Source organism: Physeter macrocephalus, chromosome 12 (assembly GCF_002837175.3).
Source record: "Physeter macrocephalus isolate SW-GA chromosome 12, ASM283717v5, whole genome shotgun sequence".
NCBI lineage: Eukaryota > Metazoa > Chordata > Mammalia > Artiodactyla > Physeteridae > Physeter > Physeter macrocephalus.
In genome coordinates this window covers 11,407,274-11,431,459 of record NC_041225.1, presented here as the reverse complement: position 1 = coordinate 11,431,459, position 24,186 = coordinate 11,407,274, and the positions used below count along the sequence as shown (strand labels likewise).

The 24,186-nt window shown below is 47.2% G+C and overlaps 1 protein-coding gene across 1 annotated transcript in view; it reads left to right on the top strand.

The window, feature by feature from the left end:
• The first annotated feature begins 12,995 nt into the window (after window positions 1-12,995).
• The window catches only part of CD8B (CD8 subunit beta), a 17,081-nt gene continuing 5,890 nt past the window's right edge, over window positions 12,996-24,186 (top strand). The window contains exons 1-3 of the mRNA XM_007118887.4: window positions 12,996-13,070; window positions 16,168-16,527; window positions 19,970-20,059. Of these exons, the coding sequence (XP_007118949.2) occupies window positions 13,028-13,070; window positions 16,168-16,527; window positions 19,970-20,059 (493 nt within the window). The 5' untranslated portion in view covers window positions 12,996-13,027. The remainder of the gene's footprint in view (window positions 13,071-16,167; window positions 16,528-19,969; window positions 20,060-24,186) is intronic.

Genomic DNA, 24,186 nt, shown 5'->3' with positions numbered 1-24,186 from the left:
CGGAGCGGCTGAGCCCGTGAGCCGTGGCCGCTGAGCCTGCGCGTCCGGAGCCTGTGCTCCGCAACGGGAGAGGCCGCAGCAGAAGGAGGCCCGCGTACCGCAAAAAAAAAAAAAAAAAAAAGAATCATGGGGAAAAGGGCGGGTGGGAAGAAGGTGGGGATTCCCTGGTGGTCCAGTGGTTAGGACTCGGCACTTTCACAGCAGAGGGCCCAGGATCAATCCCTGGTTGGGGAAATAAGATCCCCGCAAGCCTCGCAGCATGGCGCGGGGGGTGAATCATGGCCCACATCTGTTCTGTCGCACCAAGCAGCTCTCTTAAAGATAAGGTAGAGCCTCTGTGCACTGAAACAGAAAATGGGTCTGAATATATTGTTCGGGAAGAAAAGCTAAGTTGCGAACCAGAATGTACGATCTGACCTCACGCCTTGCTGAACAGTTTTAGTCTGCAGTAACAGTAGTATGTCCACTAGTTATCTCCGGAGAGCGAAATCAGCGGAGTTTAATTTTATAGTGTATTTTGCTGCTGTGGCTTTTTACATTTAGCACAAACAGGTATTTATTTTAATTAACTGGAAAGATAAAAACACTAAAGTAAACAGAAAAGTTCTCAGAATAGACCACCAGTGACACATTAAATGCTGCTGGCTGTCATTCCAGCATCCGAATGAGAATATTCATAGCTGACAGGCACTGCCCAGTTGCTCTGTACCCATCACTCTTTTAGTCCTCATAACACCTAGGAGGTTGGTACCAATATTGGACTGGTGAAGTGAGCAGGCTGTGGACCCTCTGCCTGGGTTCAAATCTTGGCTCTTCCACTTTCTGGCTGTGTGATCTTAAGTAAGTTATTTAAACTTGAACTCGGTTTCCTCATCTGTAAAAAAAAGGAATAATAATAGGTCCAGATTTTATCACAATAAGCAGCATCTTCCTCTGTTCTTTTACCCCAGCTATGAGATTAAAGTATACCTGTGTGTGTGTATATATACATACATACATACACATCGTGTGTGTGTGTGTGTGTGTGTGTGTGTGTGTGTGTGTGAAAGAGAGAGAGAGAGAAAATGTATGATGATCCCTATTATTTCTTTCTTGGCACAAAAGCACAGGGACTAGCCAGTTCTGTTGCTGTAGAATTTACAGATAATTTTAGTTTAATTTATTTGCCTGATGTTCTCTCTGTTTTCTTAAAATGACTTGATTTTCTTACTTTTATTACACGTTATATTATTTATGGCAAAACCCCACAAAGTACAATTAAGTAGAAAGACTAAAACCATCTATAATCCCCAAACCTAGCAATAACCAGTGATAAATTTTAGACATTAATGATATATTTCCAGATCCTCAAATTTACACAGCGTTTTAAGACTCATTTTCTTAGTCCATTATATTTTATGATTCTCAGTCTATGTCAAAATCATATATTTTCTTATTGAAGTATAGTTCATTTACAGTATTGTGCCAATCTCTGCTGTACAGCAAAGTGACTCAGTTTTATACATATATACATTCCTTTTTTAATATTCTTTGATAGTCTTGGTTTATCCCAAGAGATTGGATACAGTTCCCTGTGCTCTACAGTAGGACCTTATTGTTTATGCATTCTAAATGTAATAGTGTGTATCTACCAACACCAAATTCCCAGTCCATCCCTCTCCTTCCCCCCTCCCCCTTGGCAACCACAAGTCTGATCTCTATGTCTGTTTTGTAGATATGTTCATTTGTGCCATATTTCAGATTCCACATATAAGTGATATCATATGGTATTTGTCTTTCTCTTTCTGACCTACTTCTCTTAGTGTAATAATTTCTAGTTGCACCCATGTTGCTGCAAATGGCATTATTTTGTTCTTTTTTATGACTGAGTAGTATTCCATTGTACATATGTACCACATCTTCTTTATCCATTCATCTGTCGATGGACATTTAGTTTGTTTCCATGTTTTGGCTATTGTGAATAGTGCTGCTATGAACATAGGGGTGCATGTATCTTTTTGAGTTATAGTTTTGTCCGGGTATCTGCCCAGGACTGGGATTGCTGGATCATATGGTAACTCTATTTTTAGTTTTTTGAGGAACCTCCATACTGTTTTCCATAGTGGCTGCAGCAACCTACATTCCCCCACTAACAGTGTAGGGGGGTTCCCTTTTCTCCACAGACTCTTCAGCATTTGTTGTTTGTAGACTTTTTAATGATGGCCATTCTGACCAGTGTGAGGTGGTACCTCACTGTAGTTTTGATTTGCATTTCTCTAATAATTAGTGATGTCAAGCATCTTTTCATGTGCCTACTGGCCATCTGTATGTCTTCTTTGGAGAAATGTCTATTAAGGTCTTCTGCCCATTTTTCGATTGGGTTGTTTGTTGCAAAACCATATGTTTTCAAAATCAATGGCTACATGGTATTTACAGCACATGATTATAATATAATCTCCACTAGAAATTGGAGAAGCTGATCTTTTCAAGAAAAAAGCATACGTGTATAGCAAAACAATTAACAGAAAGTTTTTTCTTCATCTTCCTTGACAGAGTTTCATCCATAGTCAATATAATGGAAAATTCTAAGACGTATGACTCTTTTCAACAGGAACTTCAGGATTATATTAGAAAGCAAAGAGCCAGAGGATTACAACCAGAGGTTTGCTTTAGAAAAGGGACAGAAGACTCTGTGTACAGAGAAAAGGACCACACTGCACCCAGACCTCCAATGCTGGAGCAGAGATTCCCCTGCAGGAGGCCCCACAAGTCCCCCAGTTCCTACAAAAGGCTGAAAACAGTGGAAAGCCGCTTACCCACACTGTCCAATATTCATCACTTCCGGCAAAGACTGGAACCTGTAAATCACTGTCAGAAAAAACACGACCATTTCTTCAATATCCGGTGGTTTCCGAGCCCACCTGTGCAAGGAATGACCACTGGCCCACACACAGCACAACACAGAGAAGAGGCCAGCTGCTTCTCAGAGGACCACACCCGCGTCCATCAGGCAGGAGATCAAGACGGAGGCTGGACGGGAAGGTCCAGGGAGAAGGGAGGAGGAGGACATGGCGATGAGGACCAGGTATCGTGGAAGAGGAAGCACCACAGGGATGAAGACGACGAAGGTTCCCACAAGGAGAACAGGAGGAAGGCCAGAGTGGCGCCAGGAAGCACAGAGAAGTCCAAGTACAGAAAGAAGAGCGCCCATGATTGGGACACCATGAAGGAGGGAAGAAGGTCCAGTAGAGAGAAGAAGCATCCTGGCAAAGATAGCACCCAGGAGTGGGACTTGTGGGATGAAGCTATCCTCGGTGGTTGTTATTGATGCTGGAGATTTGGGACCTGGATATTAAATGACTTGGATCCATTGGAAAGGCTGGATTAAATGGTATTGAAGCAATTCAATAGCCATACTTCAAAGAAAATAAAATTAGATCCCCACCTCAGACTCTGTTCAAATATAAAAACCCAGTTGGTTTAAAGATGTCAATTTAAAACCAGAATAGAAAAGTATTCGAAGAAAATATAGGAAAATTGTTTTCAGTCTTGGAATATGAATGGATTTCCTGAACAAGACACGTTAGCCAGGGGCCATAAAAGAAGAAAAAATAATCCATGTATTTGCAAAAACATTTAAACTCTGCATATAACAGAAGATTTTGTGGTACATTTTCTTTAAAACAGAAATTAAAAGATATGCATTGTGCATATGCATTGAGCAGCTCCAGAAAGATACACAAAACACTGGTAACTGGGCTCTGGGGGCAAGAACTGAGCTGGGGGAAGCGGGTAGACGGAGGTAGCTGGTAGACTTTTCAAAGTGTACATTTCTATTTTGAATTTTGTACTATATGAGACTACTACCTGTCCAATAAATAAATATTTTAAAGGTAAGAAACAGATTGGGAAGAAATATTTGCAACACTCTCTACTAATATCTCTTGTGCCCGTGATCAAATGATTGCCTCTTGGCTCCAAGCAGCTTCTTTGCTCCGCTTTGTGAAACGACCCTGTCAACGTGTCTCCTTTGCCAGCCGGCTAGTTAGTCTCTGCCAGTAGAGGGCGCTGGAGGGACACCATAAACTGGGAGCTGGAGGGACTTTCTTCCTTTTCCCAGGTTTGCCAGTTTTCTGGGGCAGCAACTCTTGCCTGTGTGTGTGTGTGTGTGTGTGTGTGTGTGTGTGTGTGTGTGTGTGTGCGCGTGCGCGTGTGTGTGTGTGACCTAGCGGCAGCCCATGCCTTTTGACATATTTCTTTGTCACTGGGGGGCTGTGTGACCTGAGAGATCTATGTTCTCTCTGCAGAGCTCTGAACCTCAGTCATGGGAGGCCCTCTTCCAAGTTTCTCTCCCCTGTTCACCCTCCCTTAACCATCAAGGGTGGGCAACCTTCAGCCTGCAGGCCAGATCCAGCCCTCTGCCTGTTTCGTGTACAGCCCTTCATCAAAGAACCGTTTGCACACTGGAACCTCAAAGAAGCAAAATGCTATCCCCAAACAGTGGATCCCATTCTTCTCATTAAAGGACTTTGTTACAAAGCTTGTACTCAATTATGATTATAGTTTTCATTTCATCAATAGAGAGATTGTGGAAATTTATTTTCTCTTCTGTGTTGTCATATAAGTACCTATATAGTATCTTTGATTGTGCCTCTTATTCCACAAAACCTAAACTATTCACCACCTGGCCCTTTACACAAAAAGCTCGCCAATCCCTACCTGTGGTTTTTTTTTGCTTATTTTTTGGCCATACAATGTGAGACCTTAGTTCCCCTACCAGGGGTCGAACCCACGCCCCCTGCAGTAGAAGTGCGGAGTCTTAACCACTGGACCACCAGGGATGTCTGCCTGCTGTGTTTTTTTAATACCCCTTTTGGTTGTTAACCACCTTTTATTAGTTAAAAATTCTTTATATCTAATTTTCTCTGTTTAAATTACTGGTATGGTTTGTCTCTTGATTTGGCCCTGAGTGATATAACCCTAATAGACAAATAGCTTCTACCATTTAATAAGGAAATATGAACAACCCAATAGGAAAATAGGCATTTATCTATTCATTTAGTTAACAAATAGTGAATTCCTGTCATTGTTCTAGGCACTGAGATAAAGCAGAGAATGAAATACAAGTGAGATACAAAGAAGGAAAGTAGGAAGGAAGGCTTTGTGGATGTATATATAATAGAGCTCATTTCTGGGATTGGGTCATGATGAGCAGGTAACCCACCTGGATGTGGGTCCGGATGGACTTTGAGAGTCTTGCAGGTTGCTGGAGTGTCCATTGTTTGCTGTTTGGTATCATCCCAGATGTGTAGAACCTCTGGCATCCTTAGTCCCCCTCCACCAAATGCCGGTAGCTCCCTCTCCTTACCCCAAACACAGACGATCAACATAGGCCCCCATAAATCTACAAAATGTGCCCCCTTCCCAGAGGTTTCTGCTCCCTCTGAGAATGCCCGGCTTAGCCTTCGAGTTCAACTGAACAAAAATTTAGAAATTGAGTCCCTGAATTCTTTTGTCCCTGAAGACAACCCAGTGACACGAACAAGGCTGGTATTTTGCTTATTTTTTGGCCATACAATGTGAGACCTTAGTTCCCCTACCAGGGGTCGAACCCACGCCCCCTGCAGTAGAAGTGCGGAGTCTTAACCACTGGACCACCAGGGATGTCTGCCTGCTGTGTTTTTTTAATACCCCGTTTGGTTGTTAACCACCTTTTATTAGTTAAAAATTCTTTATATCTAATTTTCTCTGTTTAAATTACTGGTATGGTTTGTCTCTTGATTTGGCCCTGAGTGATATAACCCTAATAGACAAATAGCTTCTACCATTTAATAAGGAAATATGAACAACCCAATAGGAAAATAGGCATTTATCTATTCATTTAGTTAACAAATAGTGAATTCCTGTCATTGTTCTAGGCACTGAGATAAAGCAGAGAATGAAATACAAGTGAGATACAAAGAAGGAAAGTAGGAAGGAAGGCTTTGTGGATGTATATATAATAGAGCTCATTTCTGGGATTGGGTCATGATGAGCAGGTAACCCACCTGGATGTGGGTCCGGATGGACTTTGAGAGTCTTGCAGGTTGCTGGAGTGTCCATTGTTTGCTGTTTGGTATCATCCCAGATGTGTAGAACCTCTGGCATCCTTAGTCCCCCTCCACCAAATGCCGGTAGCTCCCTCTCCTTACCCCAAACACAGACGATCAACATAGGCCCCCATAAATCTACAAAATGTGCCCCCTTCCCAGAGGTTTCTGCTCCCTCTGAGAATGCCCGGCTTAGCCTTCGAGTTCAACTGAACAAAAATTTAGAAATTGAGTCCCTGAATTCTTTTGTCCCTGAAGACAACCCAGTGACACGAACAAGGCTGGTATCTTACCTCCATTTATCATTATTATTATTTATTTTTTTTGCGGTACGCGGGCCTCTCACTGTTGTGGCCTCTCCTGTTGCGGAGCACAGGCTCCGGACACGCAGGCTCAGCGTTCATGGCTCAGCGTTCATGGCTCACGGGCCCAGCCGCTCCGCGGCACGTGGGATCTTCCCGGACCCGGGAACGAACCCGTGTCCCCTGCATCGGCAGGAGGATTCTCAACCATTGCGCCACCAGGGAAGCCCTTACCTCCATTTATCCAAGGAGGAAATCAAGACCTCAGGGACTGGAAGAACCAAGCAACAATTCCAACCCAGATCCTCTGAGACCTGAGCCAGTGCTCTTCCCACCTTTGTTTCCAAATGCTACTTTAGGCAATGCACAAACACAGCATCAAACAACATTAAATGACAAAGGGAGAAGGCGGTTCACTGTTCAGGTCTCCTCCACGCCCTGTGCTCTGCAAGGAGAGAGGCCCCGTTCAGTGCTAATGTGTCTTTACACCCCTCTCTAGGGCTGTTAACCTCCCCTGCTGACTTCAGCTTTTGTTTGCATCGTATGTAACAGTTACTTTCCATTTATGGCACTTGTTATTCGACTTTTTGAAAAACATAAATTTACTTGAGCTTTTCTTTTTAAGTCAATTTAAAGAAAATGCCATCCTGGAATACATAAATCTGGAAAAATAAAGGTGAGGGGTGAATAACGACAGGGAGGGAAACATCAGCCTAAACCACGCCTTATATGTTTCAAATACAGGCTGACATGTTGAGGTATAAGGTAAAGATTCAAATAAGGAATAATTTGGGGGAGGGGGTGCAATCTGGTTATGAATAGTTAGTATATCTAAAGCTGTGTCTGGAGGTTGGGAGAGTTTTTAGGCTGAATGGCTTGGGCTTTCTAGGAGGGTCTGGGCTAGCTGTGTTTCATCAGGAAACAATAACCACTTGGCTGTTTCAGATGTACTTCACATCATCTGAGCTCCTTAACTTGAAAGTTCTTTACTAGAAAGTTCACGTGTCTACATCACTGTCCCCCTCAATGTTAGGATTTTTCCAGTATACAATTGAGAAAACTGAGGCTCAAAGAGTTGAGTAAATGTACCCAAGTTACCCAGATGGTGAGTGGCAGGACTGCAAGGGGCTCCTGCTTTCCCAACACCACACTTGCCTCCCTTCGCTGCAACCAACCGCTGAGAATGATGGGTACAGAAGGATCAGGGACAGAGGACTCAGGGCAGGTAAGTATCAGGACCGTGGATTTTAGCATGGGAGTTCATGGGTGACGTGGAGCTTGAACTGACTGCAATTGTAATTGTCTGGCAACACGGCTGTGTCAGTCAGGAGATGCAGCTCCTGAAGGGCAGGAACTGACTCTCACACACCTTGATTTCCCCGCGTTGAGCACGGGGTTAGATGGCTCCCTCTACGCGTTTGTTGAATGAATGGCATGAGGGCAAGAAAGCTTTTCTAGATCAGCACAGCCTGCAGAGGCTGGAGAGTAAAACTGGAAACGTGGTTCAGCTTAGACGATTTACAGTCATTAATGCCTCTGCTGCATTGACTACTGCACAGGAATGGCTACAGCTCTAAAAGCATTCACAGGCCAAAGCAGCTCAGTGGTTGATCTTGTACAAAGGTCACACTAGAGACCAATATCCCTTAAGAATATAGATACAAAAATCCTCAACAAAATACTAGCAAACCCAACCCAACTGCATATTAAAAAGATTACACACTGTGACCAAGTGGGATTTGTTCTGGGAATGCAAGGACAATTCAACATAAGAAAATTAATCAATGTAATACACCACATTAACAGAACAAAGGGGAAAAAAAAACACAGAATCGGGCTTCCCTGGTGGTGCAGTGGTTGAGAGTCCGTCTGCCGATGCAAGGGACACGGGTTTGTGCCCCAATCTGGGAAGATCCCACATGCCGCGGAGCAGCTAGGCCCATAAGCCATGGCCGCTGAGCCTGCGCGTCCGGAGCCTGTACTCCGCAACAAGAGAGGTCACAACAGTGAGAGGCCCGCGTACCGCAAAAAAAACCAAAAAAATAAAAAAACACAGAATCATCTCACTTGAAGCAGAAATAGCATTTGACAAAATTCAATAACTTTTCATCGTAAAAAACACTCAGAAAATTAGCAATAGATGGGAAATTCTTCAACATGATAGAATATACTTAGGTGTACAATAAAACCATAGCCAACATTACACTCAGTGGTGAATGACTGAAAGCTTTTCCCCTAAGATCAAAAATGAAACAAAGTTATTTGCTTTCACCATTGCTATTCCACATTATACTGGTAGTTTTACCAAAGCAATTAGATAAGAAAAAGAAATAAAGGCATCCAAATTGGAAAGGAAGAAGTAAAACTATCTCTATTCTGAGAAGGCATGATACTATATGTAGAAAATCTCAAAGAATCCACACACACAGAAAAACTACTAGAGCTAATAAACATTAAGCAAAGTTGCACGGTACAAGATCAATACACAAAAATCAGTTGTGTTTCTATATACCAGCAGTGAGCAATCTAAAAAGGAAATTAAGAAAACACAATTCAATTTACAATAGCATCCAAAAGAATAAAATACCAAAGAATAAGTTTAACCAAAAAGGTGAAAGACTTGTACACTGAAACCAAGAAAAAAAATTGCTGAAGGAAATTAGAGAAGACCTAAATAAATGGAAAGAAATTCTATGTTCATGGGTTGGGAAACATAGTATTGTTAAGATGGCAAATGGGGAGGGGGAAGGGTAAGCTGTGACGAAGTGAGAGAGTGGCATGGACATATATACACTACCAAACGTAGGGTGGATAGCTAGTGGGAAGCAGCCGCATGGCACAGGGAGATCAGCTAGGTGCTTTGTGACCACCTAGAGGGGTGGGATAGGGAGGGTGGGAGGGAGGGAGACGCAAGAGGGAAGAGATATGGGAACATATGTATATGTATAACTGATTCACTTTGTTGTAAAGCAGAAACTAACACACCATTGTAAAGCAATTATACTCCAATAAAGATGTTAAAAAAATTTTTTTTAAAATAAAAATATAATAATAAAAAAAGATGGCAATACTACCCAAAGCAATCTACAGATTCAATGCAATTCCTATTAAAGTTTCAACAGCTTATTTTGCAGAAATGGAAAAGCTGACTCTTAAATTCACATGGAAATATAATGGGCCCCAGATAGGTAAAACAATATTTAATAAGAACAGAGTTGGACAACTCACGCTTCTCCGTTTTAAAACTTACTACAAAATTACATGTATTAATCAGGGCTGTTCAGAGAAAAAGAACCAATAAGAGATATATATATATAAATATAGATATATAGAGATATATATAATTTATTAAAGGTATTGACTGTCTCAAGCATGATGGCTGAGAAGTCCCATGAACTTCTGTCTGTAAGCTGGAGACCCACAAAAGCCTGGGTTTTGTTGTTCAAAGGCCTGAGAGCCAAAGTTGTAGATTCCAGTTCTAGTTCAAAGGCCCGAGAACCAGGAGTGCTAAGGGCAAGAGAAGATCAATCTCCCATCTCAGGCAGACAGGCAGAAGGAGGGCAAATCCAACTTTCCTTCACCTTTTTGTTCCATTCAGGCCCTCAACACATTGGATGTTACTCACCCACACTAGGTTAGGCCATCTGCTTTAAGCAGTCCACTAATTCAAATGCTACTCTCTTCTAGAAACAATCTCACAGACACACCCAGAAGTGATGTTTAAACAGATATCTGGGCATCCGTGGCCTAGTCAAGTTAACATAAACTTGACTATCACACTACAGTAATCAAAATGTTGTGTTGCTGGTATAAGGATAGATATATACATCAATGAAATAGAATTGAGAGTCTAGAAATAAGCCCATACCTCTGTGGTCAACTGACTTTCAACAAGCATACCAAGACTATTCAATGGGGGTAGAATAGTCTCTTCAACAGATGATGCCAGAACCACTTGATATCCACATGCAAAAGAATGAATTGAAGTTGGACCCCTACCTCACACCATGTATAGAAGTGAACTCAAAGTGGATCAATAACTGAATTATAAGAGCTAAAACTATAAAATTCTTAGAAGAAAACATCAGGGTAAATCTTCATGACCTTGGATTTAGCAATCGATTTTGAAATATGACACCAAAAGCATGAGAAACAAGAGAAATATAGAAATATTGGACTTCATCAAAATTAGAAAGTTATGTGCATTAAAGGACATTATTAACAAAGTGAAAAGACAAGCAGCTGTATGGGAGAAAATAGTTGCAAATCATATATCAGAGAAGGGTCTGGTATCCAGAATATATAAAGAGTTCTTATAATTCAACAACAAAAAGACAACCTAATCTTTTTAATGCGCAAAGGATTTGAATAGACACACAAATAAGAAATACAAATAGCCAAGAAGCATATGAAAAGTTGTTTAACATCATTAGCCATTAAGAAAATGCAAATCAAAACCACAATAAGATACTACCTCACAGCCACTGGGATGGATATATTTAAAAAAAAAAAAAAGAGCAGAAAGTAACAGGTGTCGGTGAGGATGCGGGGAAACTGGAACCCTCATACATTGTTGGTGGAAATGTAAAATGGCACAGCTGCTATAAAAACAGTTCAGCAGTTCCTCAAAAAGTTAAACACAGAATTACCATATAACCTAGCAATTATACTCCTAGGTATAAACACAAAAGAACTGAAAACAAGTACTCAATACATACTTACACAAGAAAGTTTATAGCAGCATTATTGACAATAGCCAAATAAGTAGAAACAACCCAAATGTCCATTAATAGATGAGGGGATAAACAAAATGTTGTATATATGTACAACAGAATATTACTCAGCCATAAAAAAGGAAAGAAGTACTGATACATGCTACAAAATGGATGAACCTCAAAATCATTACTGGAAGTGAAAGAAGCCAAACACAAAAAGCCACATATTGTACAATTCTGTTTATGCGAAATATTCGGAATATGTAAATCAATAGAGAGAAAATGAAGATTAGTGGTTACCAGGATTTTGGGGGGGAAGGGAGCAATAAGGAGAAACTGCTTAATTGGTACAGAGATTTCCTTGGGAGAGATGAAAATGATTTGGAATTAAATAGAGGTGGTGGCTGCACAACATCGTGAATGTACTAAATACCACTGGATTATATCCATTTTTAAATGGTAATTTTGTGTTTTGTGAATTTCACTTCAAAAAAAAAAAAAAGCTCACACTAATGTGGGGTCTCCCCAGGTCTGCCCTGTGTACGCTCAGGCCTCAGCGGTTGCTCCTGGTTAGGAAATATGGAGGGAGACTCTGGCCTCTGGCTGGGCTGTAGGAGCAGCCCCACACTCAGGACATGCTCCTCCCCCTCTAGTGACTTTGAACTCTCTGAACCCAGCTCAGCAGTGCCGGTCCCCAGGTCCCCAGCGATGGGTAAGGGAGCTGAGGCAGGAATAGGTTGGAAAGGAGATTGGCTTTGGACGCTGAAAGTGTCCCTGCGCCATGGCCTGCCCCACCTTCCCACTCCCCGCTTCCTCTGCTAAGCTGCACTTGAACAGCAAGTTCACCCTGACAAGTCTCCCTGCCCAGAGCTCGACTGCACCACTGGCAGACAGAGCTGCAGGGCACCGCACAGCAGGAGGGGAGGGGACACACACACACACACACACACACACACACACACACACAGCTTCAAAGTGGGCGGGCATCTTTGTTGATCTTCTGCTAACTCCCCATTTCAGTGTTATTTTAACAGAAATTACACATTGGGGGGGTGGGGGGGTAGAGAGAGCATCCTAATCTTCTCAGCTCTTCCAGACTCTGAAGGTCAAGGTCTGGCTTTGCCCCCGGCCCAGGCTGGCACCCCAGCTCACCTTCGTCAGCATCAGACTATGTGTCACTGTCAGTTAACTTTCCTTCACCCTCACAAGTGTGTGCCCTTGAGGAAAGGGCCTGGGTCTTGGTGACTTCAGGTCCAGCTGGCCCTGGAGTACACAGGAGGCTGTCAATAACCACTCAAAAGGGAAGGAAGTGGACTTCCCTGGTGACGCAGTGGTTGAGAGTCCGCCTGCCGATGCAGGGGACGCGGGTTCGTGCCCCGGTCCGGGAGGATCGCACATGTCGCGGAGCGGCTGGGCCCGTGGGCCATGGCCGCTGAGCCTGCGCGTCCGGAGCCTGTGCTCCGCAACGGGAGAGGCCACAGCAGTGAGAGGCCCGCGTACCACAAACAATAATTAATTAATTAATTAATTAATTAATTAATAAAAGGAAGTGACTGGAGTTAGGGTCCTACTCCACCACCACTCCCGTGGGACCCTCCTGAGCATCCTGACTTCTCTGAGCCTCAGTTGCCTCATCTGGAGTCACATGGAGTGAAGATCCTGTTCCGATCTCCCAGGGCAGGAGGCGATCACACGCGTGCCATTGCTTGGCGCCAGCGCAGCGGCGTTACCTCCTTACTGCAGACGCAGCCAAGACCTTTGAAATGCGGGGAGGATGAGGGCAGAGACCTTGCCATCCTCTCACCAGACTCCCGCCCCTCTCCCCCGCCAGGTCCCTCCCTCCCTGCTACCCGCTCCCCCCTCCCCCAGCTGCCCCGCCAGGTCCCAGCCCAGACCATCTCAGCCGAGCCCCGCCAGGACCAGACGTCCCGGGCGCGCCAAGATGCAGCCGCGGCTCTGGCTTCTTGTCGCCGCGCAGCTGGCCGGTAAGGCGGGGAGACCCTGGGGCGCGCGGGGCTGGAGCGGGTGGGCTTCGCTGCGCCCGGGAAGAGCCTGAGCCGTGGAGTTTGGGAAAACTGTCCCCGTAGGATGCCGAGCCCAGAGCCCGGAGCTGCGGTGGCACCCGGGAGGCGACCGGCAGGCACAGCCCCTGGGGGTGGAAAACCTCCCAGGGAGCTCATTACCCCAGGGGTCCCGGGAGCCTCAGGACTGAGGCCACCTCTGCCCCAAAGCCTGAACCTAGAAGGGGAGACAGGAAGAGAGGAGGGAGAGAGGGAGGAGGAGGGAGGGTTGAAGGAGATGGGAAGGAAGAAAAGAGAGAAAGGAGGTCCAGAGAGGAAGGGAAAATGCCCTTGTCCAGGTGTGGCAGAGATGTGCCCCCAGGAAGGGGCCAGGGGCCTAGTTCTGGCTTTGGTGCACCGGCGCTTGGCCCAGGGTTCTGTAGACATATTTTTATTACTTCCGGGAAAGCATCTGTAGCACGATCCGCCAAATACCAGGCAGTTGCCAGCTCTCAGGCAGGTGTGTCAGGGTACCCCCTCAGGGTCCCCAGTTTCCCGAATACTCCCTGGGGGTGGGTGTCGTAGGCTGTGTGGCTCCCCGAACAAGCAGCGATGGAGTTCGAATGTTGGGGTTAGAATACAGCAGAGAGTCTGTCCCTCTGGCCAAGCCCAGTCAGTCTGTGTTTTAGAAGAAACCCCTCCACACCCCAAACTGCCCACTAACCTGTGGTCGATTTGCTCTCGTGTTCAAGAAGTCCAAAGCTGATCCCCCTGCCAGGGCGATAAGGCCTGCCTGCCTGGGCTTTGACCTAATGAACTCAACGACATCTCGAGTAGAAGCTAGGCTAGGCCATTCAAAGCTACTAGTGTTACTGTGGGTCATTTTAGAAACAGCAGGTCCCACTGAGAGTGGAGTCACGGGGGGGACGGAGGCCATCACATAAATCCAATGAGACCGTGAGTGTGGTAAGGCCTGGCTCTGGGTCCGGAGTTCAGACTGGACCCAGTCACAGCCGGGGGTTCAGCCTCCAGGGGCTGAAAAGCAAGTGGGCACGAGAGAGACCAGGGTGTGTCTCAGCCAGGAAGTCTTCGAGTCAGGACGCAGGCGAGGATCGTACACAAAGAGCCCAAGGCCCCTCCGACCCCTCTCCACTCTGGGCTTTCTTGGTAGAGCTTCTGGAATCTTACTTGCAGCCCCACTATGTGCACATGAGCCCATGATGTAGATCCGGGTTTCCTCAATTCAAGAGTGGCTCAAAGCTCAGGTTCTGGGGTCCCAGACCTGAGTTTGAATCTGGATGCACCACAAAGAGGCTGGGTGACCTTAAGCAGCCTCTGTTATAAGGTTAAGCAGCTGTGTGAACCTTCCTGAGCCTCTGTTTCCTCATGTGTAAAATGGTATGTTTCCTCCCAAAAGCTGTGGTGAGGATTAAACAAAATAATGGACGTACCATATTCAGGACAGTGATTCTTTTTTTTTTTTTTTTTTTTTTTGGCCAAGCCGTGCAGCATGCGGGATCTTAGTTCCCTGATCAGGGATCGAACCTGTGCCCCCAGCAGTGGAAGAGAGGAGTACTACCCACTGGACTGCCAGGGAATTCCCTGTCGATTCTTACTATCTCCCCCAAGAGGTCAATGACCCCACACAGTGAAGAATCTCTACTCTGCTAAAAAGGCAGTATGGCTTTTGGGGAGAAGAGGGAAGGCCCAGCAGTCACTTGGGCCCCAGGTGCCTTTTCATTCTCAGTGCAATCAGAAGCTCAGAGTCACCTGAGTGTGAGGGGAGTCCAGAAGTTTAAGTTCATTTCTTCAGTGTTAGAGAAGGTCACTCTGGGGCCGGGGAGCCTGAGCCCCAAGTACAGGCAGGATTGTGAATGTGGGCCACGACCTCAGAAAGCCTTGGGTACACACACACACACACACACACACACACACACTCTGTGGCCTCCTCTGCCCATCCAGGTCTGTGTCCTCTCTGGACCTTGATGCTCCTGGGTCTCTGCCCTGGTCTGCAGTCTCCTCTGCCCCGCAGCTAAAATGACAGCTTTGCCAGGTCGCATTCAGTTTGTTGGACTTGGCCGTGAAGGACCCATATTCTAATCCTCTCCTTACGATTTGCTACCAGTAACAACCCCTGAGATGTGAGACACACAGACAGTGATTTACCCACAGATAGCACTTTCCACTCGGCAGTGCTTTTTTGGACCTTCTAAGCCTCAGAAGCAGGCAGGACAGCAGCAGCAAGCCGCCCCCCTTTTATAGGAGGAGACAGGCTCCACGACTCGCCTGAGGTCCCACAACTGGCATGGGGCACAGACGGGGTTCAAGGCTAGGTCTGTGCGTTCTGCTCTAGTTTTCCCGAACAATCCCCTACCTGCAGGGGCTTCCCATCTGAGACTGAAATGAACTCCCAGCGCCACGTCTGGGGTTTCTGTCCTTCCACTCGGGAATGGGGGTCCAGAGACCAATTGATGAGGGGCTCGGGGAGCACCGGGCTAGAATTGTGCCCACCAGGGGAGGGTGAGTTCCTCTTGCTGTTTGTTGTCACTGGCCAGAAACGGTGGCTGGCCCTCTTTTGGGTTGGCCAGACCGGCCACGTGCTCTGCCGGTGATTCTGAGCTCCTCTCCGAGCTTGCCCTGGGTCTCCTTCAGCGGCTTGGAGCCTTTGGAAGGTCTGCATAGAGAGGCAGCAGGACAAGGTGAAAGGCAACCAGCTTTGACTTCAGACTGAATCCTTGAGTTTGACTCCCGGGCACTTACTAGCTGTAAGCAGGACTTTGAATAAGTCATGTCATGCCTCAGTTCCTCATCTGTGAAATGGGAATAAAAATCCCAAAGTGAGTCTGTCGCCTTTGTCAGGCTGCATCATGAACACCTGCCTGGTGGATGATCGCATGGGGGATGGGGTGCTCGAGCTCTGAGTCCTGGGGCCACCGGCTGCATTTCACACAGCATTTCCCGAGGCCCTGCAACTGGGCAGGCTCTCTCATAACTTCTCTCATACTTGACTACGGGTGACTCTGAGGCCCCACGAGCCTGGCCAAGAAAAGCTGCTGATGGTCTCTGCTCCTGCCTCTCTTAGCTCTGCATGGCAGCTCAGCACTCCTGCAGACCCCTGCGTCCATGACGGCCCAGACCAACCAGACGGTGATGCTGTCCTGTGAAGCTAAAAACTTCCCCACTAACTCTCGCATCTACTGGCTGAGGCAGCGCCCGGCCCCGAGCACTGACAGTCACTACGAGTTCCTGGCCTTCTGGGATCTCACCAGAGGGACTGTGTACGGCAAGGAGATGCAGCAGGAAAAGCTAACTGTGCTTCGAGATTCTTCCCGGTACACTCTCAGCCTCCAGAGTGTGGAGCCTTCCGACAGCGGCGTCTACTTCTGCATGACGGTTGGGAACCCCGACCTGACCTTTGGGAAGGGAACTCAGCTGAGTGTGGGTAAGAATCTGGCTCAGTGCTGTAGACGAGCACTGAGGACCTACTGGGTGCCGGGTGCGTGCCAGGCCCTGGGACATCCCACTCTCAGTGAGCCCCGCCCTGCAGGAGAGAAGGACCTCCAGGAGCGACAGCACTGCCGCTAATAGAAACAAAAAGTAACCCAGGGCCAAGCAGGTACAAGTGTTGTACGTAGTTATTTCACTTACTGCTGTCAGCCCCCCAGGGAGGCAGGTGCTGTTTGATCCCATTGCAGACGGGATGCTTAGGAGCATTGCTGCTTCTTCTGGAGACAGGGCAGCACTGTCCTTCAGCCATTCTACGTTCACCTGAGGCTGTGGCTGGGCTGGGCCGAGTCCCCAGACCTGCTAGTGGTCTCAGAAATCCCCTCCCAGTGTGCACACAGGGAAAGAACAAGCATGGGGACCCATAGCTTGAACCCACGCCCAGAGCTGCAAGGAGTGAGGAGGCTGGATCCCAGACCCAGCTGCAAATTCTGCTGCAAATTTACCCAGTGCCTGTGGGCAGGTCGCTCCCCTCCCTGGGCCTCAGTTTTCCCATCTGTATTGTGGAGCTGCTAAGGGCCTCCATGACTCCCTCCAGCCCTTAGAAACTGCAGTTCCTCAGGAGTTAAGTCATCATGTCCAGCAGAAATATGTTTCGAGCCAAGGATGTAATTTAAGATTTTCTAATAGCCACATTCAAAAAAAAATCAAAAGAAACAAGTAAAATTCGTTTAAATAATATATTTTATTTAACCCAGTGTATCAGTGATATTATCATTTCAATGTGTAATCAGTATACAAATTATTACTGAAATATTTTACATTCGCTTTTCATACTAAGTGCTCGATATTTATGTGTACAGCACATCTCGGGTCAGACTGGCCGCGTTTCAAGTGCTCTGTAGCACACGTGGCAGGTGGCTGCCATATTGGATGGTGAGGGTTAAACTATCAAGGGTGTGAAGGAATCCTCAAAGGCCCCCTCCCCAGGTTAGCCCATGGCCAAGGCCAGCGCCCAGTGGGCCTCCCACTGTCTTGCTTCCCACTCACCTGGGATCTTTTCAGGCTGGGGGCATTGAGAGTGACAAGGGGACCCCCAGGAATAGACCACTCAGCATGGGAGGTGCAGGCATAGCCACATGATCAGGAAGACACAAACCAGAGTGATGCCCTCGTCACATGTCACCAACCTCGGGTCTTAAATCAGGAGGTGGGGAAGGTAGGGAGAGCTCTCCCGACAAGAAACCGAGGCATCCCTGGAGGGGTGGGTGTCAACTGATTCTTGTATTGAAAGTTGGGCTTCTGTGAGTTTGGGGTTTGGGTTTGATTTATTGTTTTTGTCTCTATAAGCCTCACACTGCCTACTCATGAGATTTCAGGCTCTAGGAAAGGTGGATGGTGAAATAAGCAAAACTGGTTTTCAGAAGATTCCCACCACGTGTACCACCACCCCCTCACTCCTGGCTTTGACCTTCCCAAACCCCTCTCACTGCCTGGCTCCCCGGGAATGGCAGTCCCTCCCCAACACACGTGCTGGCAACCGTATCATCTCCGCAGGGTACGGGGATTCAGAGTCAGAGCCTGCCCTCCTGCCAGAAGGTCAGTACATTTGAAAGGAGGAAGCCTGGATGGTAGAGAAAGTATCTGGGGGAAGACGGGCCTTTTTCAGGCCCCCTCAAGACACCATGGGCTCAAAACTCCTGCCCCTTTCCAAGAGGAGAGAAGTGGGGAGAACTGGGTGTGGCAGGGTGGTATCAGGAAGAATCAAGGGGACCTGCCTCTGGGCAAGAAGACATTGAAATAGAACAAGTCTCCCCCACAACCCACGCCCGTCCGTCCCCGGGCCACTGTGCCCAGGCAGGGCACGAAGTCCTGTAGAGCTGCCCCCTCTCAGGCTCACCACTGCCCCACCGGGAGCCTCTGTGCCTCCACGTGTAGGAAGTAGGGGAATGAACACTTCCAAGGCAGTGAGGACTAAAGAGGGTAATGGAAGGTCAAAACACCGCAGCAGGGGGCCGAGCTCCTCCCCGGCTTTGAGAGCAAGAGACTAAGCCTGTTTTCCCCTTTTACAATAGTTTCCCTCAGCACTGTGATGACCTGATGTTCCTAACTATTTGTCAAAACGCATTTGCTCTTGAGGCAGCGTGCGGGGTGAGCGCCTAGGACAGGCATCTTTTCAGCGTGCGGGGTGAGAGCCTAGGACAGGCATCTTTTGGCTCAGATGCCGGCCCTGCCGTTTCGTGGCTCTTGAACTCTGAGCAAGTGATTTATTTCAACCTTTTGAGCCTAGGCTTCTTCGGAGATAAGATGGGGGAAATAGTGACGGTCCCCAGAGCTGTTGGGTTCAATAAGCTTAAGCTGCCGCTCTTGGCAAGGGCGCTAGCCCGAGGTGGGAGCTCGGTAAGGGTTAGTTCTGGTTAGTTGGCTCTCCTAGAAACCTCATGGAGCAGGCAGAGCGGGGCACGTTTTCTCCACTGCTCAGGGCTCAGGGCAGTGAGCGTCTGAAGTGTCCACATTTTATATGGAAGCTACCAGGCCCCAAAGGACCAAACATTGGCTGCCCCTCCCTTTGCCCTTGACTCTAGAGTTCAAGTTCATGGTGTCCCCCCTATTCCCTCTCCTACCATTTTGCAGAAAATCATTTCAGTGAAATGTCTTTCCCCAACCCTCAGAGGCAGGGGTTGGATTCAGCGGCGCCCGGTGTCCCCGCTCCCTTAGCATCTCTGAGCCTCAGGTGTCCCCCTTTGCCCTGTGGGCTTGTCCTCTGCCCTGTCGCAACACTTCAGCATGTGACACTGGATTAAAATGGGGGAAACTGGGCTTCCCTGGTGGCGCAGTGGTTGGGAGTCTGCCTGCCGAGGCAGGGGACGCGGGTTCGCGCCCTGGTCCGGGAAGATCCCACATGTCGTGGAGCAGCTGGGCCCGTGAGCCACCACTACCGAGCCTGCGCGTCCGGAGCCTGTGCTCCGCAACGGGAGAGGCCGCGATAGTGAGAGGCCCCCGCACCGCGATGAAGAGTGGACCCCGCTCGCCACAACTAGAGAAAAGCCCTCGCACAGAAATGAAGACCCAACACAGCCAAAAATAAATAAATAAATAAATTTAAAATAGGGGAAACTGAGGCACGGAAAAGTGATAGGACTTGCCCCAAGTCACGCAGTGGTTATTCAGGGGTTCTGGGGCTCTTTTCACATCTGGGTGGCTCCAGAGCCCCTCTCTCCAGGACACCAAACAGACCCCCATCCCTAGGCCTTCAGATTCATGGGAGAGTTGGGGAAGTAGATCAAAAATCCTACTGATCTGTGACCTTCAAGCCCCATAGCAGCCTAGGGAACACTGAGAAGGACTTCAGTACCTGGATATAAGATGTGCAGTTGTCAGTTTTATCTCTGAATCCACCTGCTGTTTACCTGGCTAAAACATGTGTCTTGCTTTTGTAGTTGATGTCCTTCCCACCACTCCGCAGACCACCAAGAAGCCCACTCCCAAGAAGAAAGTGTTGCGGTTCCCAAACCTAGTGACCCAGAAGGGTGAGTTCTCCCGTACCCCCAGATCCTCAGAAGCACAGCAGACACTCTCCCTCCCTCCGTCCCTCCCTCCTGTCATTCCTTCCTTCCTTCCGCAAGCCCTTCCCAAGTGTGGACTCCAGCCTGTTTCTCTAGCCCTGAGCTGGGGTCTGAAAGGGAGCTGAGTGTGACAGCAGTGCTGTCCTCCAGCAGCTCACACTCTAGTGGGAGACACTCCCAAATCATCACAGGACAAAACTTAATGAAGGATACATCCACCCAAAACTTGCATACAAATGTTGCTAGCAGGATTAAAAAGTAGAAACCACTCAAATGTCTACCACCTGATGAACAGATTAACAAAATATGGACTCTCTATACAATGGAATATTATTTAGCCATAATCAAGAGTGAAGTAGTGATACGCTACCACATGGATGAATCTTGAAAATATTTTGCAGCGGAAGAAGCCAGTCACAAAAGACCATATATTATATGATCCCCTTGATATGAAATGTCCAGAATATGACATTCCTTGAAGACAGAAAGTAGACTAGTGGTTGCCTAAGGCTGGGGGTTTGGGGAAGGAATGGGGGAAAGACAGCTAATGGGCACAGGATTTCTTTTGGCGGGGATTAAAATGTTCGAAATTAGATTGTGGCGATAGTTGCACAACTCTGTGAATATAACAAAAACCATTAGATTATACACTTTAAACAGGTGAACTTTACAATATATAAATTATATCTTAATAGAGCTGTTAACAAACAAAAAACTCAACCCAAAGGACCAGCACTTTGGGACTGACATATACACACTACTATATATAAAATAGATAACTAATAAGAACCTACTGTATAACATAGGGAACTCTACTCAATACTCTGTAATGACCTATATGGGAAAAGAATCTAAAAAAAAAGTAGATATATGCCTATTATAACTGATACACTTTACTGTACAGCAGAAACTAACACAACATTGTAAATCAACTATACTCCAATAAAAAGTAATAAAAAAAAAGACAAAGGACCAGCACTTTAACCTTCCCCAGTTTTGACGCCTAATAGAGGACCTAGCACACAGTGTGTGCTTCATATATGTTTACTAATGAGTAAACCAACTCACTGCTCTGTGCTACAAGCACCAGACACCGTAGCTTAGTACACACGCATGCACGCACACACACACTTGCCTTGAACCCATCAGCCAAATGTGTTTCTGAAAAAACACTGATCTCTGTCCCCCAAAAGTTACTGGTGACAAAAAGAAAGTGCCACCTGCTCCCACCCATAGGACAAACCACAAGCAGCCACACCGGGGCCGCCTCATGCTACTGGTGTTGCTTTGTCTTATTTATATAAAGTATCAGAAAGAGTCTGGGGGGAGGCATCTAGCAGGATCCAGGGGATGGGAGAGGGAAGCTGCCACATGAGTTCACAGTAAAAAGCAAATCAGAACCCATGTACAGAAGGACAAAGTCTTAGGGAACATAAAGACGGAGACAGAATGAGCTCATTTTATAAAGTATGCCCCCCAACTTTGCCTAAAGGATTTCAGGCAGGGTATAACCGAAAAAGGACACAAAAGGCCAAGTCAGTAGAAGCACTAAGATGAGGATGCAAAACCTGGGTCTGTGCCCTGGCTCTGGAGGAGCAATAAAACCCTGTGAAGCAAAGAGTAGACCCCAAGTCACGTGGCACCACTAACACCCCTCCCCCCACCACAATGATATAAAGAAACAACCCGGGCATCAAAGCCTTCATCCTGGCGCTAAATTCTAGGAAAAAATCTGCTCTGTTCATTCTTATGTAAGGACCGCTGAACGATAGTGAATTCAGTAGCACTTTATAAATGATGGAAAAATGGTCTTCAGATTTTTTGCATCATTTCTGATACCAACCCTCAGTAAAATCCCAGGGTAAAATGCAATTCCAACATTAGTAGGTTATTAAGAATAACCAGGATGTGTGTGAAGGTGGCCAAGTTGGGGGGAGGGGCGTCAAGGGGAGCAGGTGGAGGTTGTATTGGGGGTGGGGACCATGGGGAAGTGTAGCCTAGTGGTAAGTAAGCCAGGCCTAGGTCTGAATCCCTGTCTACCGCTGCTTATACTGTGCAACCTTGGGCAAGTGAGTCAGCCTCTCTGAACCTCAGTTTCTTTCACCTGTCAAGTGGGAATGCTCACCTGGCTGCAGGGAAGGCCGGATAAAATGCGATACTATACACAAGGCCCTCAGCTTGGCGGGGCACCTAGACAGAGCTCAAAGCTTGTTATCATGAAAGAAACCCACAGGCCGCCATGGGGAGGGGCCTGCTCCCCTTGAGACAAGCTGGGGAGGTGCTGGGGGACAATTTTCTAAACTGCTGTCACAGGAACAGTGTGGTGAGATACAGGTCTCAGGAGACCCCAAGACGCGAGCGAGGCAAAGAAGGTGGGGCTGAGTGTCACTGGTGTGTCTCTGGCCGCTGGCTCCCTGCCCAAGCAGGCTTTTCGCCACCTTTACTAGAAGCGGCAGTTTTCCTGGTAGGTGATCGCGTTTCACCGAAGACCCTAGGACCGGTAGCTGTCTCTCGGCCTCTAGTTCAGGTCATAGTTCAGGAGGCCTCCCCTGACCCCTCTCCCCTATCCCTGCAGCCTGTGTCCACCTCCCTTACTTAAAACTTTATCCAGGCATAATTTGCATGTCATAAAATTCACCCATTTTAAGCGCATGACTCAGTGATTTTTAGTAAATTTACCGAGTTATACAACCATCACAACGATCTAGTTTTAGAACATTTCCATCAAACTGTCAGATCCCTTGTGCCTGTTTATAGCTAATCTCTGTTCCCACCCCAGCCCCTGGCAACCACTAATCTACATTCTGTTGCTATAGATTTGCCTCTTCTGAACATTTCATACAAATGGAGTCATAGAATATGTGGTCTTTCATGCCTGGTTTCTTTCACTTCACACCATGTTTCTGAGGTTCCTCCAGGTCGGGAGAACATGGGGGAGATGAGAGGGAGACAGACAGAAACCCTCACACATCAGAGGGGGCAAGGACTTCAAGGGCCTCTCACCCAACCTTCCTCTCCACGTGGCACCATGCAGCCTTGGTGATGGCAGCCTCCCTCCCACGGAGCAGCCCACTCCATCCCTTCCGCCACCTCTCCTGCCCTTAAGCCGTCACGATGGGACTGGCAGGGGCTGTAGAACTCGGGGGATCTGGGTCCAATCCTGGCCCTGCCTTTTAGTATCCAGGTGACCTAGGGCATGTCATTGAACTTCTTTGAATCTTGGTTTTTCTGAAGTGTAAAATGAGAGATAAAAATGACAGTAATACCCTCCTTCCTCACAAGATGGAAGTTTGTAATTAGTACTATACTTGGCACATAACAGGTCTTCAGTAAACATTCTCCCCCTTCCCTGACATCGAAAACTCTTTCTAATTTTTTTAACCTTGAGCCCCAACCTGCAGCCTTTCCCTTTTCACGCGTATGGGTCTTGTTTCTGGTCCTTCAGCTACTCACAGGAACCGGCCACAGGGACACGAAGGGCGCCAGAGCAGGATCCGGGGCATCGATGATATAAACTCTGCTGTTTACGTAGCATACAAAATGGGCAAAGGAACAAATAGGCAACTGATAGAAGAAAAATCATACGTGGTCAGTATATGAAAACAGGCTGAAATGGACAAGAGGTGAATTGAAGTGAAATATCATTTTTCACCCACTGGACTGGCAAAAACTCAAAACTTTGATAATGTCAAGGGTCGGCAGGGTGATTAGGAATGGAATTCACTGCAGCCTTTTTTGGAAGGCATTTCACAGTATCTGTTATCACTGAAAATGGATATAGTCTATGGTTAGTAGTTCTCGTTTGCAGTACCTGCCTCCGACACGCTCCTGCATAAAGAAAGCAATGTACCTGGAGGTTTTCTGCGAGGTATTTGTAAAACACAGGAAACAAACAAAATGTCCGTTAAAAAAAAGAATGTGCTGGGGGCTTCCCTGGCGGCGCAGTGGTTGAGAGTCCACCTGCCGATGCAGGGGACGCGGGTTCGTGCCCCGGTCCGGGAGGATCCCACATGCCGCGGAGCGGCTGGGCCCGTGAGCCATGGCCGCTGAGCCTGCGCGTCCGGAGCCTGTGCTCCGCAACGGGAGAGGCC